The following is a 19,127-nucleotide window of genomic DNA, read 5'->3' on the forward strand; positions in this document are numbered from 1 at the left end:
TAGGGGCTGGTAGCAGTGGTAGATGCATAAGAAAATAAAAACTCTGTATTTACCTTCAGTCCTCTCCCAGGAAGTGCTGAATCATGTTCAGGGCAGAGCAGTGTGACGATCTCCCTGCTCAGAACAGGTCGGCAGTGAGCAGTGATTGCAGCCTGTGCTGTAATACTAAGTACAGGCTGCAATCACCGCTCCTGGCTGCAGATACTCACCCCGACCCTCTCTTCCCAGCAGCAGCTTCTCCCTGGCAGCTCCTGCTATGATCACACACACTGAGCTGTGTGCGATGACAGAGGAAAATAAAAAACAAAATGGCCGCGATCTCCTCTCACAGCTGTGACGTAGCAGCTCAGTGGGCGTGCCCAAGTCACAGCTGAGAGGCAGGAGAAGCAGCCTCAATGAAAGATGCAGTCGGGTCCGACCGTTGGCTCCTATGTCCATGGCTGCCGTAAGTGAGGTGTGCAAGTGTCGTGCCCAGACACTTACACCCACACTAATGAAAATGGCGGCCTCCAGTGGTAAAAGTAAAAATGAATAAATAAAAAAGTATGAAAGTATTACATTTACTTTTGTATTAAAAATAATTGATTATATAATCAATAATTATTAATACAAAAACTAAAATCACGGCACCCTCCCTTTAAGTTTTCCTAGATTTTTGTGGCAAAATTAAGGGGTCGGCTTATACTCGAATATATACGAATATATATATATATATATATATATATATATATATATATATACTCGAGTATAAGCCGACCCGAGTATAAGCCGACCCCCCTACTTTTGCCACAAAAAACTGGGGAAATTTATTGACTCGAGCATAAGCCTAGGGTGGAAAATGCAGCAGCTACCGGTGAATTTCAAAAATAAAAATAGATGCTCCATACTGTTCATTTTTGCCCCATAACTGTGCCATATAGTGCTCTGCATTGTTCATTCTTGCCCCATAACTGTGCCATATAGTGCTCTGCACCGTTCATTATTGTCCCATAGCTGTGCCATATAGTGCTCTGCACAGTTCATTATGGCCCCATAGCTGTGCCATATAGTGCTCTGCACCGTTCATTCTTGCCCCATAGCTGTACTATATAGTGCTCTGCACCGTTCATTCTTGCCCCATAACTGTGCCATATAGTGCTCTGCACTGTTCATTCTTGCCCCATAGCTGTGCCATATAGTGCTCTGCACCGTTCATTCTTGCCCCATAGCTGTGCCATATAGTGCTCTGCACCGTTCATTCTTGCCCCATAGCTGTGCCATACAGTGCTCTGCACCGTTCATTCTTGCCCCATAGATGCTCCATATTAAAGCTGTGTCATTGCTGCTGCTGCAATAATAATAAAAAAAATGCCATACTCACCTCTCTTTCTTGCAGCTCCCAGCGTCCGGTCCTGGCGTCTCTCCGCACTGACTGTTCAGGCAGAGGGCGCCGCGCACACTATTTGCGTCATCGCGCCCTCTGACCTGCACAGTCAGAGCAAGAGGACGCCAAGACCGAGCGGCGCCCAGCGGGTGGAACGCGGACAGGTAAATATAAAATACTCACCTAGTCCTGCCGCTCCTGACGCTGCCCCTGCCTGTCACACTGTCTTCGGGTGCCGCAGCTCTTCCTGTCAGCGGTCACTGGCACCGCTCAGAGGAATGAATATGTGGCTCCACCCCTATGGGAGTGGAGTCCATATTCATTTCTCTAATGAGCGGTCCCACGTGACCGCTGACAGGAAGAGCTGCGGCACCCGGAGACAGTGTGACAGGCAGGAGCAGCGTCAGGATCGCCGGGACTAGGTAAGTATGCCTCAGCGCCCTCTCCCCCTCACCCCCCGACCCTGCCGCCCACCGTGACTCGAGTATAAGCCGAGAGGGGCACTTTCAGCCCAAAAATTTGGGCTAAAAATCTCGGCTTATACTCGAGTATATACAGTGTATATATATATATATATACACATATCCATACACACACACACACACTGACTTGAAGTTACACGGTTTTGAGTTTTTCCAATTTTTTTTGAGCAATTACACTTCTGTTGTGCAAATGGAACAGACAACAGGTAGAAATAATAGGCAATTAGCAAGACAACCCCTATAAAAGGAATGGTTCTGCATGGTGTGACCACAATCCATTTCTCTGTTGTCATCCTTTTTGGCTGTTGCTTTCGTCACTTTTGCATTTTGTGATTGCTCTCACCCCTAGAAGTACAGTACAGTAGCATGAGGCCATGTCTACAACTCACAGAGGTTGTACAGGTAGTGCAGCTCATGCAGGATGGCACATCAATGGATCATATACCAGGAGATAGATCAGTACACCAGTAGATGTGAAGGGGGCCGTATGAGGGCAACAACCCAGCAGCAGGACCGCTACATCCTCCTTTATGCAAGGAGGAACAGAGGAGCAGTGTCAGAGCCCTGCAAAATGACCTCCTGCAGGGCATTAACCTCAATGAGTCTGCCCAAACTGGCCCGACATCCACAAGTGAGTGTTCGACTTACAGCCCAACACTGTGCAGGGTGATTGGCAGATGGCAGAAAACACCAAGATTGGCAGATTCGACATTGGCGCACCGTACTCTTCACGGATGAGAGCAGGTTCACACTGAGCACATGTGACAGAGTCTGGAGACGACGTGGAGAACTTTCTGCTTCCTGCACCATCCTCCAGCATGACCTGTTTGGCAGTGGGCAAGTAATGGTGTGTGGAGGCATTTCTTTGGAGGGCTGCACATCCCTCCATGTACTAGCCAGAGGTACCCTGACTGCCATTAGGTACCGGGATGAGATCCTCAGACCCATTAAGAGACCATATTGGTGGGGCGGTTGGCCCTGGGTTCCTTCTGATGCAAGACAATGCTAAGCCTCATGTGGCTGAATGTGTCAGCAGTTCCTGCATGATGAAGGCATTGATGCTATGGACTGGCCCGCCCGTCCCCAATACCAGATCTAAATCGAGCACATATGGGATATCATGCATCGTTCCATCCACCAACACCACATTGCACCACAGATTGTCCAAGAGTAGACAGATGCCCTATTATAGGTCTGGTAGGAGATCCCTCAGGACAGCTTCAGCCACCTCATCAGGAGCGTACCCAGACATTGTAGGAAGGTCATACAAGCATGTGGAGGCCACACACTAGCGTTTTGCAAATGGAACAGACAACAGGTAGAAATGATAGACAATTTGCAAGGCAACCCCTGTAAAGGAGTGGTTCTGCAGGTAGGGAACACAGATCATTTCTCTGTGCTCATGCTTTTTGGCTGTTTTTAGTCACTTTTGCATTTTGTCATTGCTCTCACCCCTAAAGGCACAGCAGCAACCTAGAGAAGTTGCTCAGGTAGTGCATCTCATCCAGGATGGCACATCAATGTGAGCTGCTGACAGAGTGTCTAGGGCATAGAGCAGTTACCAGGAGACAGGCCAGTACACCAGGAAACATGGAGGGGCTGAAGGAGGACCACCAGCTACTTTTTTGTGCCATGAGGAACAGGAGGAGCAGCAAAATTACCTCCAGCAGGCCACTAACATGCGTCTGCTCAAACTGTCAGAAACCCACTCCATGAGGGTTATATGGGGGCCAGATATCCACAATTGGGTGTTGTGCTTACAGCCTTGATGCTTTAATTCACACCTTGGAGGAGATCCCTCAGAACATCCGCTGCCTCATCAGGACCATTCCAGGCATGGTGGGGAGGTCATACAGGCATGTGGAGGCCACACACACTACTGAGCATCATTTCCTTGTCTTGAGGCAATTCCACTGAAGTTGGATCAGCCTTTAATTTGATTTTCCACTTTGATTTTGAGTATCATTCCAAATCCAGACCCTCCATAGGATATTAATTTTGATTTACATTGATCATTTGTATGTTTAATTGTTCTCAACATATTCCACTATGTAATGAATAAAGAATTGCAACTGGAATATTTCATTCAGTGATCTCTAGGATGCGATATTTTAGTGTTCTTTATTTTTTTTTAGAGTATATATACACAATATATATATATATATATATATACACATACACACACACACACACACACACACACACACACATACACACACACACACACACATACACACACACATACACACAGTACAGACCGAAAGTTTGGACACACCTCTTTTAAAGATTTTTCTGTATTTTCATGAAAATTGTACATTCACACTGAAGACATCAAAACTATGAATTAGCACATGTGGAATTATATACTTAACAAAAAAGTCAAGAAAATACAGAAAAATCTTTAAATGAGAAGGTGTGTCCAAACTTTTGGTCTGTACTGTGTATATATATATGTGTATATATTCTCGTGAATACGGACATATGCTACAAAGCAAAATCGTACTGAACAACATCTCACCCAACACAGTAAAAAAAAGGACACCTCCAGCTAATGGCTGGGCCCTTTACTTACTAACTCTTTCTCAAACATATGTAGCAATCCATTAAAGGAAAGCCATTTTCTATACATACATTTTTAGATACAAAGGCCAAGACTGCTTTTAACGCTCTTACATCACCGTCTTTTGCGAGTCTCCTGCCGCATCTCATACTGTTGTTCTCCACTTCGTATTTATTGATTTCTTGAGGGCTACAACACATAATGATGAGTTGGGTTTTACTCCATGAGTGCAACAAAAATTACATGTACACAAAAAGCTCCACAGAAAGGTTTATTGATTTGCACTTCTTCCTAAATCTGTGCTTCTGGCTATTTAAAACCCAGACATTCCCCCAGAAGAAACCTCCAAAAAGTCAAAATCGTATGGAACCGGTAGAATCTTGTAGCTCAGGACAAGTCTGGCTCAGTGATTTCTGGGTTCATTCGCAGATAATTACATTAAGAAATGTTATCAGTGTCTTAATTGAAAGGGATACAAGCAATTTCATACTCACTTGTAGACAGGTGATCCAAAACGGGCTCCTACCTCCGCTTCGCATTCATGCTGGGAACTAAAATCACTGTTCTGATGGCTCATATTGTAACTGTCTAATGTCACTGAACATCAAGAATTAAAACAAGGGGTTGTGTTGTCTCTTATCATGGCCTTCTACCAATTTATAGAATATCGCCATGCAACATAAAAGGTGGAGAACTTAACTCTTACGAGGGGTGGGCCACTTTATAATATTTCTTAACTTGCCCTAATTTACTACGTTATGTCAAATTATACTTTTGGGACACATCTTTTACCCTAGTGCCTCGCCTGAAGGCCACCTACTGCCCATGGGTGGCATAAGTAAGCGATGACCAGCAGTGGTATCCAGGTACATCGGATGTAAGATGAGGCAGTCACGGGATTTACCTGTACAACCACTTCCCTGTCTTTCCTTTACTGAGCATGTGCAACACTGCCGCATTAAGTGTTATACACCTCTAGTAGAGCAGCGGTCACAAATGCTCACTAAACAAAGGACTTTGACCCCCTGCTCTTTTAATAGGAAGGGTCCCATAAGTCAGGAGCCCTATTCCATCATATATTATTCTAGGGATTGGTAATATATGTTGTTCATAGCACATCCCATAGGGCAGCAAATATGCACAAGATAGCCATGAGAATGTCAACGTTCTGCAGTTTATCCACATTTCCATTATTACCATTAACATCAGTAAAAAAAAAAAAAAAAAAACACAGAAAACGGGGTCAGGATGCATGTGCTGACAGGGCCAATAGACTAGTCTTCCATGTCTGAGTGTCTGCCTGCTGTAGGCGTACACTCCCAAAAACGGTGTGCGTCAGAGGTCACGTTCGCTATGCTGTCACCATTACAGTCTATGACTCCGATAGCGCATGCGTCCGGACCCAGTTTTGTGGTGAATTTTGAACGTATGCCCTAATGTGGACACAGAACGCAATGTGAAAGCGCCCTTACGCTAAATATAAGTGGCCAATACCTTAAAAGGTATTCAACGAGAATATAAATTAAATAGAGGAAATATCATGATAAAAAAAAATTCCTAAATATCTTCAATTTGCAAATCGTGCTCCTTTTGGCTAGTGAGGTAATCATAGATTTAAATGGTAACCCGCCTTGTTAGGCTGGGATCACACATACGCGAGATATGGCCGAGTCTCGCAGGTGAAAACCCAGCTCTGGCGCCGGCACTCCGGAGCGGAGCGTGCAGCCGCACAGCAATACATGAAGCTGCACGCTCCGCTCCGGAGTGTCGGCGCCAGAGCTGGGTTTTCACCTGCGAGACTCGGCCATATCTCGCGTATGTGTGATCCCGGTGTACACTGACAGAATCGGGTATTAGAATAGGACAGTGGTCTTTGAGCATGTGCAGAAGGAAGCTCTGCAGCTGTGACGTCAAGAGAAGATATACCACATACTGTGTAGCTATCTCCAGGTCACAGCAGCTGCTGGTTGCAGGACAGCAATGTGAGCAGCCTCTTCTTACCTTAGCACCACAGGCATCTCCAGTATTAATTCAGAAAGACACGGTAGACAGTAGTGAGGGAAGCCTCTTCTAATACTAGAGATACCAAATCAAGTAGCTGCAGGGACTCGAACATAGTATACAAGCACGCACAGATGCTCAGATAACATGTTATCCGAGCACGTTCACTCATCACTAGTGCTGATATAACAAGAAACTGCTGTCCACTCTGTCTTTCTGATCTAATACTGGAGATATCAAGTGCGCAGAGGGAAGACGAGGCCACGCAAACTGCTGTCCACCCTGTCTTTCTTATCCAACAGTGGGGACACCATGGGTGCTGATACAATACGCCGCTCACACTGCTGTCCACCCTGTCATTCTGATCTAATAGTGAAAATACCAGGTGCACAGAGTAAGAAGAGACTGCCCACACTGCTGTCCACCACATCTTTCTGATCCAATAGTGGAGACACCATTGATGCTGATGTAAGATGAGGCTGCTCACACTGCTGTCCACCACATCTGACTAATCAAATACTGGAGACAGCATTGGTGCTGATGTAAGAAGAGACTGCTCACACTGCTGTCCACCCTGTCTTTCTGATCTAATACTGGAGATATCGGGCGCTGAAGGCGCCGGGAAAGGTCAGAGAGGCCCAGCGCCTGTGCACTGCAGTACTTTGCTCTGCCCTCAACAGGGCAGACAAAGTACGCCTGTGCCAGAGCCGCAGCGTGAAGACAAGAAGAGGATGTCATCCTATGAAGATAAGCTGTAGGTAAGCCCCTGATGCCGGTGGGCTTAGCTCACCTTCGATTGAAGGTCCATTTAAGAAGGAAATGGATCTAGGGTGTGAATTAGCGCATAAGAAGGTAAAACCCGTGAACCAAGCTGACATTTTGAGGCATAAATGGCAGAGTCAGCCTCTAAAAGGTTAGTCTATGCAAATCTGTAGGCAACATAAAACCGAAGATTCAGAGACACATTCTTCCTTTAATCATCTGACTTCAGGCTTGCCACATGGCTATTCCAAGAAGCTTTAAATTTCTTGTACCATCTATCATTTCCACAGTTAGGTCCCAGAGGCCTAGCAATGAGACAATTATTCACAGGTGAACTAAGGCGACAATGTCTATTATGAGCACAGTGGATTTTCCCACAGGACGGCGCTGATCACTTCCCCACTCTAAGAACTGAGGATCCTTTATGAGGCCGACAAGATGCAGCGGAGCAGATAGCGAGAGTGAGGCAGCGCTGGCAGGCACAGTATCATCATTACCACGCCGCTATGTAACAATGCCAAAGGTATTTCAGGACGCTCAATTATTTAAAGGGACAAAGGCTGCAAGGTTTTATTACTGAGAGATCAAAAAAGAGTTTTCTTTGTAAATCTGACCTGATGTGAGGCTTCCCTTTGTAGCTTGGTTGGCAATTCTCAGACACTACAAAATTGATTACGGTCTTGGAAAACAAGGGATGATGGCTGCGTTGCCAAGCAGAAAAGGCAGTATGGCCAGCTTTGATAGACTAAAGGAACTGCAATACGAGACTTCACCTTCATTCACACGTCCATATGATCAAATCACGTTTGAGTGGTCTGTCCTGTGCAGAACAGCATAGCCAGCCACTAGACTCTAAAAGTTAACGTTTAATATGTATAACTAAAAAACTTATTCAATTATTTAAAATACAGTCAAAATTTAGTGCTCATGATTAACAGTGCACTAGAAAAAATGGCACAATCTCACCCAATCGTTGTCTCTCGATTTCCTGAAGATTCCTGCGGTGTCAGGATACGTGAAACCAGGATTGTAAGGGAGAGAAGAAATGGGGGGGGGGGGGGGGGAGACAAATAGAGGCTACTTTCCCTGTCGTGCCCCGTGCGTAAGACTCCCCGCCCTAACAAGGGCAGTACCCAAGTATGAGCCTATTTTGTGATGCCCTTTGACAAATATAGCCACCCTGGATAATGTGTCCTTTTTTTCTTTCCCAAAGAATGGGAAAGAAAAAGAGAACACATTATCCAGGGTGGCTATATTTGTCAAAGGGCATCACGAAATAGGCTCATACTTGGGTACTGCCCTTGTTAGGGCGGGAGTCTTACACACGGTATAAACAAAGAAGTGTAGGCCGGCACCACCGTCCGGGATCACCTATAGCATGCTACATAAGAACAAGGACCACAAACAGAAGAAAAGGGTAGCATGCATAATAAAGGGATCTCCACAGAATTCTAACAAAGTATAACAAATTTTTATTATTAAACCACACTTGAGTACACTACAAAAGGCCGTTAAAAACAATTAAAATTGCAACACATAGCAAAGTAAAGATGAGAACTAGACCTATAATAAGGTCAAGCCACAGTGTCACCCCACACAGACTACCAAAACAAGTCCAGATATGGGAGATTTAGGGATGCAATAGTACCCCACATAAGAGGCCCCCGTAACTAGAGGTTACTGGACAAATAAGGCGTCCTATACTACCTGACATAAATGAACCAGGCTTCCCAGGTAGCGTTCCTGTGTAATGTATCAGGGCTAATAGAAGACGGCAATGGTAGGGGGTGGCACCGGGCGAAAATTCCTTACGCACGGGGCACGACAGGGAAAGTAGCCTCTATTTCTCTCCCACCCTCCCCCCATTTCTTCTCTCCCTTACAATCCTGGTTTCATGTATCCTGACACCGCAGGAATCTTCAGGAAATCGAGAGACAACGATTGGGTGAGATTGTGCCATTTTTTCTAGTGCACTGTTAATCATGAGCACTAAATTTTGACTGTATTTTAAATAATTGAATAAGTTTTTTAGGTATACATATTAAACGTTAAGTGTTAGAGTCTAGTGGCTGGCTATGCTGTTCTGCTTTTTAATTTTAGTCAGATTGATCTGGAGCAGTAGGTTCAGATTTTGATTTGCTGAATTTATATTTTTATTATGGTCTGTCCTGTGCCAGCAAGGACATTGGATCCTCCTTAGCATTGGATCCAGTCTCACCTTTGGTACAAGGCATACAGGTTTTCTGTGGATCATTTAGGTCTCACATATATAGTAGAGCCACACGCTCTGAAGAGAAAAGTACCTCTGTATCACCGCAGCAGAAGAAGCGTGCCACAATATGGAGGGACAGCACAGGAGATGTATTTCTAAGGTACCATAATACAGCCATGTGCACGAGGCCTTATGCAGGGCGAATAAAGCCAAAATGGCACCCATTTAGGCTAATGAGGTAGTCGCTAAATACCTCTATCAGCTGGAAACCTAGAGATAGTATGCTTGGCCACCAGCTAGCACTACCGATCCTCCATACACATTCATGCTCGACTCACCACAGCATGCATCTGTCCTCTATAAGGAGAGGGAGAAAACTCACATCTCAAACAATTACTTTCCCGAAGTAAAAAAAAAGGATCATGCATTATTAAAATTCCCCAAGTCTGAATCTTTTCCGCCATCGAGGAAGTTACATGAAACCCCCCATACACATTAGAGGGCCAGGCTGGACAAGGTTTGGCCGACATCCATCTAATGTGTATGGTGACCTTGAAGAGCACCAGCGGCCAAGTGAAAAGTGGGAGACCAGTTACTGCCCTTATTTTATTCCCGCTGCTCCTGAGTAACATGATATTGATTTTTTTTTTCTTAGATCAGTCATGAGGGTTCCAAAGATACTGGTCTTTTTATCTAAAAGAGTTGTGCAGAGTTAGGCACAATTCAATAATCACAATGTGACTTCCAAGTTGTAAATCCTCACAGTGTGCACGGTGACTATTTTGCAGTGCTGGCAGCGGTGGGCATGAGACAACACATATGTGATTTGCAGAAAGTAAGGTACTGACTAGAAGGGTGTGGGACTTGCTCAATGCAATGGCATTGCAAGAAGCCGGACACGGTCCAGACGCATGAAAATCGCATACTTGTGGTCACACGACTGCTCGCTCTCGGCCCGGAGAATAATCGCAATGCACGCTAGGAGGATACACAACTCTGAAGTCACAGAGTGACTGCAGACTTGCAGCCTAAGGCCAGACAAAATCTCTCATGCCACTTTTTATGGTCTTTACTAGTGATGAGCCAACATGCTCAGATAAGGTGCTATCAGAGAATGCCTGGGTGCTAAGAGTGTCTTCGGCATGCTTGAATAATATGTTCTAGTCCCCGTGGCTGTTCGACAACCACTAAACATGCAGGGATTGCTTACAAACAGGCAATCCACGCACGTGCTGCGGCTGTCGAATAGCCACGAGATATTCAGCCACGGGGGACTAGAACATATTATTCAAGCATGCCGAAGACACTCAGTCAACAGGCATGCTCGGAGGACACCATATTCCAGGACATTCGCACATCACTAGTCTTTAACCCCTTAGTGACAGAGCCAAATTATTGAAATCTGAACAATGTTAATTTATGTGGTAATAACTCTGGAACGCTACAACATATCCCAGTGATTTTGAGATTTTTTCGTGACACATAATACTTTATGTTAATGGTAAATTTAGGTCGATATGTTTTGTGTTTATTTACAAAAAATATCAGAAATTTGAGAAAAATGTAAAAAAAAATTAGCAATTTTCAAACTTTGAATGATTATCTCTTTAATCCCAAGAGTCACAACACAAAAAAATATAAATAAATAACATTTCCCACATGTCTGCTTTACATCAGCATCAAGGTTCTTTTATTTTGTTAGCATTTTTAGGAGGTTTAAAATTTGTAGCAGTAATTTTTCTTTTTTTCAAAGAAATTTACAAAATTTATTTTTTAAGGGATCTATCCATGTTTGAAGGGCCGCTAGGGATCCCATATATTGGAAACCCCCAAAAGTGATACCATTTCAAAAACAGCACCCCCTGACATATTGAAAACTGCTGTCAGGTAGTTTATTAACCCTTCAGTTGATTTTCAGGAATTAATGCAAAGTGGCATGATAGAAATGAAAATGTGTATTTTTACCACCTAAGTGCCGCTAAATTCTGAACAGTTTACTATAGTCGTCAGACTCTAAGGCCGCTATTTGGTCATGAACTGCCACGGCAAACATCAGGACCACACAATCATAATCTGAGGGCACCAATTGGGATAAAGAGGAAGCCCCCACACTCTCTTAACCATTTATATGATGTAGCCACTACTGACAGCAGCATCTAAGGAGTTAGAGTTGGACGGTGCAAACACTGATCGTGGCTGATGCAGCAAGTTGTCAGCTATAGTGTACAGATGACAGCTGCTGGATTGTCACCTGTATGGGGATGCTATGATCTTATATATCAGGTCAGTAAAAAGGCGTATCGGTGGTCATTAAGGGGTTAAACCAAGGTGCATTGCTCACAGGGTAATAATAAAGTTGCACCCCAGAGAATCCTGTGAGCCATGCCCCCTTAGAGGAGACCACAAAAGTTTGTACTAAATAAAAAAGGCTCAGATATCAGGAATAGAACGATGGATTTAACAAAAAAATACTCAGGGGAACAGCAGAAATAAGAGCAAAAACTGGTCTCTTCTGACCCAGTAACAGGTCCTCTTGACCTAAATGACTTGCTTCCTTCTTGAGAGGTCTGTGTGGGGTATGACACGTTCTTGATTCTGAATAGAGGAATATACACTCACCCTGTGTCATTATCCTGCTCTGCGCGGAGCATGGTGAACCACTGCTGCTTGTACATGGAGGACAACCACTCTGAAATGAGAAACCAACAATGAACTTCGCAGGTAACCATTGCTCTTCACACTTGCCTACACAACACAGAGCATAGTCCATCAATTAAAAAGTCTCTCTATAATATTAAACTTGTCTAGAAATGCAAAGCCTCAGTTTTTTTCCCCAGTGTACGGTGTGCAAGACATATAGTGGTACCAAGTTTCCTACAGTCCCTGTATGGTATAGAAATCTGCCCTCTCGTAGGGAGTCATTTTCAGAACTTAAGGGCACTCATTCAGAAAAACAGATAGATTACACTATGTTCCAAATTATTATGCAAATTATATTTTTCTCTGACGTTCCTAAATGGTCGTTGCAAATGACAGTCAGTCTAATAAAAGTAATAACCCGTTAGAGCATACATTGAATTTTATTGAAGAAACCTCCCAATGATAACAGGATAATCTCCAAAATGAATAAAAACTCAAAATGCACTGTTCCAAATTATTAGGCACAGTAGAATTTCTAAACATTTGATATGTTTTAAAGAACTGAAAATGCTGATTTTTTGAATTTGCAGCATTAGGAGGTCACATTCACTGACCAAAAAAAGCTATTTAACTCCAAAACATCCTAACAGGCCAAGTTACATGTTAACATAGGACCCCTTCTTTGATATCACCTTCACAATTCTTGCATCCATTGAACTTTTGGGGTTTTGGAGAGTTTCTGCTTGTATTTCTTTGCATGAAGTCAGAATAGCCTCCCAGAGCTGCCGTTTTCATGTGAACTGCCTCCCACCCTCATAGATCTTGTGCTGGATGATACTCCAAAGGTTCTCTATAGGGTTGAGGTCAGGGGAAGATGGTGGCCACACCATGAGTTTATCTCCTTTTATGCCCATAGCAGCCAATGACTCAGAGGTATTCTTTGCAGCATGAGATGGTGCATTGTCATGCATGAAGATGATTTTGCTCCTGAAGGCACATTTCTGCTGTTTATACCATGGAAGAAAGTTGTCAGTCAGAAACTCTATATACTTGGTAGAGGTCATTTTCACACCTTCAGGAACCTTAAAGGGCCCTATCAGCTGTTTCCCCACGATTCCGGCACAAAACATGATTCCTCCACCTCCTTGCTGACATCGCAGCCTTGTTGGGACATGGTGGCCATCCACTACTCCATCCATCTGGACCATCCATGGTTGCACGACACTCACCAGTAAACAAGACTGTTTGAAAATTAGTCTTCATGTATGTCTGGGCCCACTGCAACCGTTTCTTCTTGTGAACACTGTTTAGGGGTGGCTGAATAGTAGGTCTATGAACCAAAGCAAGCCTTTGAAGGTTCCTACACCTTGAGGTTCGATGGACTCCAGAGGCACCAGCAGCTTCAAATATCTGTTTGCTGCTTTGTAATGGCTTTGGAGCAGCTGCTCGCTTAATCCGACGAACTTGCCTGGCAGAAACCTTCCTCATTATGCCTTTATCAGCACGAACTTGTCTGTGCTCAGATTCAGCCACAAATACCTTAACAGTACGATGATCACGCTTACGTTTTCGGGAAATATCTAATGTTTTCATCCTTGGACCAAGGCATTGCACTATTTAATGCTTTTCGGCATCAGGGAGATCCTTTTTCTTTCCCATGTTACTTGAAAACTGTGGCCTGCTTAATAATGTGGAATATCATTTTTAAATAGTTTTCCTTTAATTAGAATCACCTGGAAAACTAATTATCACGTGTTTAAGATTGATTTCAGTGATCCATTGAGCCCTGTGACACAATACCATCCACGAGTTTATTTGAAAAACAAAACAATTAAATCTTTATGACACTTAAATCCAATTTGCATAATAATTTGGAACACGGTGTATTTTGATCAGAGTGTGTTTAGATTGTCATTGTTTCTCGTATGATGGAAAAAAAAAAAAGTTTGTGCACCTTCTCCTTGCTGACAGTCCGTGAACACCGGTCAGCACTCAGATGTCATTCAAATACGGTCAGATTACCATTGACTTACATTGCCAATTTTGATGAAAATTGGACACGTCTCCGCAATTTTCAGGGGATCTCTCAGGAAAATCAGACATGTGAACGGCCCATGGAACTTTCATTAACAGACCCTCAAAAATGTTCTAAGTCTCAGAAACAGCTCCTAGGACATGGGGGTCTGCTGCAGCCATCACTGTAGAGCAGAGGGTCTGCTGCTGAGTGCCCGGGACACTTCACTGGGTAAGGATCTCCCAGCGGACACTTGGCATTATACTGTGTGGCAGATTAGAACTTCTTTTCCCTGCTTCTGCTATTAACAGCCGCACAGCCAGCTCTTCCCTCTCCTAGTGTATCCTCACCCACCCCCTGCAGACTGTGAGCCCTCGCGGGCAGGGTCCTCCCTCCTTATGTACTCGTGTGCCTTGTTATCTGCTCATGTTTAATGTAATTGTCTATATTTGCCCCGTATTCACATGTAAAGCGCCATGGAATAAATGGCGCTATAAAAATGCATAATAATAATAATAATAATAATAATAATAACAGCAGCAAAGCTAAGCTTAACCCCATCACAACCTTGGACATATAGGTACGCCCAAGGTCGTGTCCCTGCATTCGATGCGCGCTTCGGCATAGAGCCCGAATCTTTCCCTGCACATGACAGCGAGGCTGATCAGCTGTCATGTGTATCTAACAGCCATGGGTGGAATCGCGATCCAACCGCGGCTGTTAAGTTAAATGCAGGCGCTAAACGCTTGCACTGAGCAGAAGCGTGTCACAAGACATGCCTATCAGCGCTCCTGTCCATGATTGGTGGGCGCCATTGGGTTGTCATGACCGCTTTCTGCGTTCTGCAGAAAACCTCTATTCCTGTCCTCATAAGTCTCTTGGCCTGATGTTCATAGGAGATCATGATTTATGCTAAATATAGCAGGGCTGAGGACCTACTATGTGTAGCACAGGCGATCGGATGACTGCAGTTTCAAGTCTGCTAAGGGGACTATTGAAGCAAGTAAAAGGTATAAAAAAAAAAAAAAATTAAAATCTCCCTTTTACATATTCAAAAAAAAAAAAAAAAAAGAATAAAAAAATACATGTTTTGTATCGCTGCATTCAGAAGCGTCCAAACAAAATATAACGTAAACTAAGGCTACTTTCACACTTACATCTTCTGCTGTCAGTCGTTGTGCAGCAAAATGACGTATCGACAATAGTGAAAAACGTGTGCGACGCATCCAGTATAATGACGGATGCGTCGTGTACAATTTGAATGGAAATGAGAGAGAGAGAGAGCGGACTTGAAAATCCTTCCGGGCATCCTCAGAGGGGAAAAACGTGATACGTCGCTGGATTCCAGTGTGTGACGGTCAGCGACGGATCCTGCGCCCATAGGCTTCCATTATAGCCGACGATGGAGAGTGCAGGACCCGTCGCTGACCAATTTTCCGATGTGCAGAAAAAACGTTCCTATGAACGTTTTCTCCACACGACGGACCGCTATTTCCCGACGGAACCAGTGCACAACGGATGAAACGGATGGCCATCCGTCACAATCCGTTGCTACTACGAGTCTATGGGAAAATGCAGGATCCTGCATTCTCAAAAATCGACGGATTGTGATGGAAGCTGAAAAACGCAAGTGTGAAAGTAGCCTAATCCGATCGGTAAACGGAATAAGAAAAAAAAAATCAAGAGAGAATTGTGTCTTTTTGGTCACCGCAACATTGCAATAAAATGCAATAACGGGTGATGAAACATCATATTTTCCCATACACGGTATGATAGAAAATGTCAGCTCTGCGCACAAAAATAAGAGCTCACCCAGGTACAGATCTGAAAAATAGCAACTTTTTTTTCTTAGAAACTTTGGATTATTTTAAATTAAAAAATAACCTATACATGTTTGGTATCCGCGAACTCGTAATGATCTGGAAAGTCATAATGGCAGGTCAGATTTACCATATAGTGAACATGGTAAAAAAAAATTGTAGAATTGCACTTTTTTTTGCAATTTCACCACACTTGGATTTTCTTTTCCGTTTTCCAGTACACGATATGGTAAAATCAATGGTGAAACTCAAAAGCACAACTCGCCCTGCAAAAAAAACAAGCCTTCACACAGCCATATTGACAGAAAAATAAAGTTATGGCTCTGGGAAGAAGGGGAAAAAAATGAAAACGGAAAAAAAAAAAAAATAGAAAATCGCAAGGTGGTGAAGGGGTTAAACAAATTTGACTTCCTTCTACATTTGCGCAGTGTATGTCAGAGGTAGTCATTTATCAGGGTCACACGAGGACAGGATATACGTTTGTCAGCCCTTTCTTCTGGTTGAGAACTCAGCAGGTGAAAAGAACAAATGTCGTATTTTCCCAAGGTCTCTTAGTATCCGACTTCCCCATTCTTCCATTGTGCGTCTCCGTGAGTCACTGTGTATTGTAACTGGGTGCGATTAAAAAATTGATTTGTTGACGTGATATCTTGGAAGCAAAAGTACAATTTGTATATATAGATAAAAAAAAAACCCTTCAGTGTCTTTTTCTTTGTGCATTAAAGAATTAACAATGTCTGTTCCCATTAAATGCAGCAGTGTGGGCTGAGATTAGCTTCTAATGCTACACAGTGACGCCTTTTGCCTACTGATATTGTGGTGCGGACCCCATAACACCCGTGCCCTATACTGGAACGGAAGCCTCTATGGATGCAGTGATTTGTCAAACATCGGTCATTGGATCGCTGGGCTTGGGGCACGCAGCTTATCTATCTGGGTATTCCACAGCTGGTGACAAATTCAACCCCAAAAAATTCAATACACATTAGACTGGAATAGTTTTCCTGCCAATCTTATTAAAGACACATTTATTTTTGAATATTCTCCAATCATTCCAGGGTCACTTTCTCAAGTGCTTCTACAAAAAATGTGCATTCCAAATAAAGGGAACCCATCAGCATCTTCTTCTAAATGGAAGCAGTGGTACAACTATAGAGGTGCTTGTCCTAAAAAAAAAAAATACAAAAAAATAGAAATCTAAAGTAAAATTCCACATGCAACTGAGACTCGAAGTGCACTGGGGGTGCGGAAACAGCAATCCAAGGGCACTGACACGCCCCCAGTGCACTTCCAGCCTGATTTGCATACCGATTCTACATGACTGGTACATTGGATCTGTACGAAAAAAGGCAATATTTTATTAGGCAAAAAAGCACTTACACAGCCATGCTATTCCTTTTATATGTAAATGCGTGCGGCAGGTTTATTTGAACCCCTTCACGACATGCGTCGTACTAGTATGGCGCATATCGTGTCTGCCCCTATGATGTGGGCCCTAGCGGTGAGCCCACATCAATGCCGTGACATGTCAGCTGTTTTGTACAGCTGACAAGTGCCTGCAATAGCGGCAAATGGAATCACGATCCACCCGCCGCTATTAACTAGTTAAATGCCGATGTCAAACTCTGACAGCGGCATTTATTTAGCGCTTTCGGCCATCGGGCCAGAAATACGTGCATCGCTGACCCCCGTCACGTGATCGGGGGTCAACGATGAGTCGGCATGATAACCAGAGACCTCTATGGTTGTTGATGCCGGATTGCTGTGAGCGCCACCATGAACATTTGGTTTTCTTTTTATTGTGAAGAAAACAACAAATAAGACAAAATTACTGAAAACTTCAATGTGCATAACTATTCACTCCCCTTTGTACAGCCTCTTTTTGCGGCAATTACAGCTGGAAGTCACCTTGGATAAGTCTGTGGAACAGCGATCAAGTCTGTCCACAGATTCCTAACTGGATTAAGGTCTGGGCTTGCACTAGGTCACTCCAAATCATTTACACATTTCCCTTTAAACCACTCGAGTGTTGCTTTAGGAGTATGCTTTGGGTCATTGTCTTGTTGGAAGGTGAACCTCCATCCCAGTCTGAAATCACTTCACACAGACTGAAAAAGGTTTTGCTCAAGAACATCCCTGTATTTCACACCATTCATCTTCCCCTCAACTCGGACCATGTTCCCTGTCCCTGCTGCAAAAAAACATTCCCAGAGAATAATGATTCTACCACCATATTTTGCTGTGGGGATGGTGATCTTGGTTTGGGGCCAAATATAGCGTTTACCTGTCTTTTGGCAAACGTACCGTAACTTAAAATTTGTGTGTGTAAATAAATACTTTTTTCTGCCCACTCTTCCATAAAGGTCACCTCTATGAAGTGTACTGCTTATTGTGGACAGATACTCCAGTCTTTGCTTGGGAACTGTGCAGCTCCTTCAGGGTTAAACACAGGTTGCAGTATAACAAAACAAGTACAAAGCCAAAGGGGGGGGGGGGGGGATACTTTCGCAAGCGTCATTGAAAGTATTATTGTTGATATGTTAGATCAGGGTAGAAAATCTAATAAAGACTGAAGTTTGACAAGCACATAAATGAAATTTCCTGATTTAGCACCTCCATAGTACAGCACATGAGAGGAACTGGATTTCAATTTTCACACAATAAATGCAGGCTGTACAATAAAACGGAAGCAGGGTTCAGGAACATATCAGATAAAATTGACTAAAACAGGTGTCACAAATAATCCTGAGTTTACGTGATAACACGATATCGAGGGACACAAGAATAAGATGTTCATGTCAGTACTGCGGCTGATCATTAGTACTGACAGAGGTGGAAGTCATGGTCTGTAATGTTAATTGATGAGGGTGAGGAAAAAACCTGAAGATTGATGTCCGCTCTGGGCCTGACTAGCCAGACTTGTTGTGCTAATGCCAAAAGCGCATTAATGTGTGGTATTTAGGCCAAGTGCTGATCCCTAATGAAGGGCACCAACTCCCTGATGGATAAGTGGTCCTCTATAGCAATGTAGACATACAGACCACCACTACGGATCACGCAGATGTCTGTGGATCTCGGTCCTATCACAGACAGCAATACATGGACTGGCCGCGGGTCTCCTGACCTGAGCAGGACAGCCTCATAGAAATATATGAAGCTGCCATAGTAGAATCAGGAAAGCCACAGGCAGTCCGTGCATTGTGGTCTGTGATCGGACCGAGATCCGCTAACATCTGCATGAGCCCCTGGGGTCCCTAATTCATAAACCTACTG

The 19,127-nt window shown here is 43.7% G+C and overlaps 1 protein-coding gene across 8 annotated transcripts in view; it reads right to left on the reverse strand.

The window, feature by feature from the left end:
• GMCL1 (germ cell-less 1, spermatogenesis associated) overlaps positions 1-19,127 on the reverse strand; it is a 196,954-nt gene that overhangs the window by 66,808 nt on the left and 111,019 nt on the right. For 5 of the 8 annotated variants that reach the window (XM_069766552.1, XM_069766553.1, XM_069766549.1 and 2 more), the window contains 2 exons: positions 12,000-12,069; positions 4,519-4,594 (listed from right to left, as the gene is read on the reverse strand). In XM_069766552.1, coding sequence (XP_069622653.1) covers positions 4,519-4,594; positions 12,000-12,069 — 146 coding nt within the window. Of the gene's footprint in view, positions 1-4,476; positions 4,595-11,999; positions 12,070-19,127 lie in introns of all 8 variants that reach the window. The other 3 variants (XM_069766547.1, XM_069766550.1, XM_069766546.1) reach the window with 1 other exon arrangement.

This window comes from Ranitomeya imitator, chromosome 4 (genome assembly GCF_032444005.1).
Source record: "Ranitomeya imitator isolate aRanImi1 chromosome 4, aRanImi1.pri, whole genome shotgun sequence".
In the NCBI taxonomy this organism is placed as follows: Eukaryota; Metazoa; Chordata; class Amphibia; order Anura; family Dendrobatidae; genus Ranitomeya; species Ranitomeya imitator.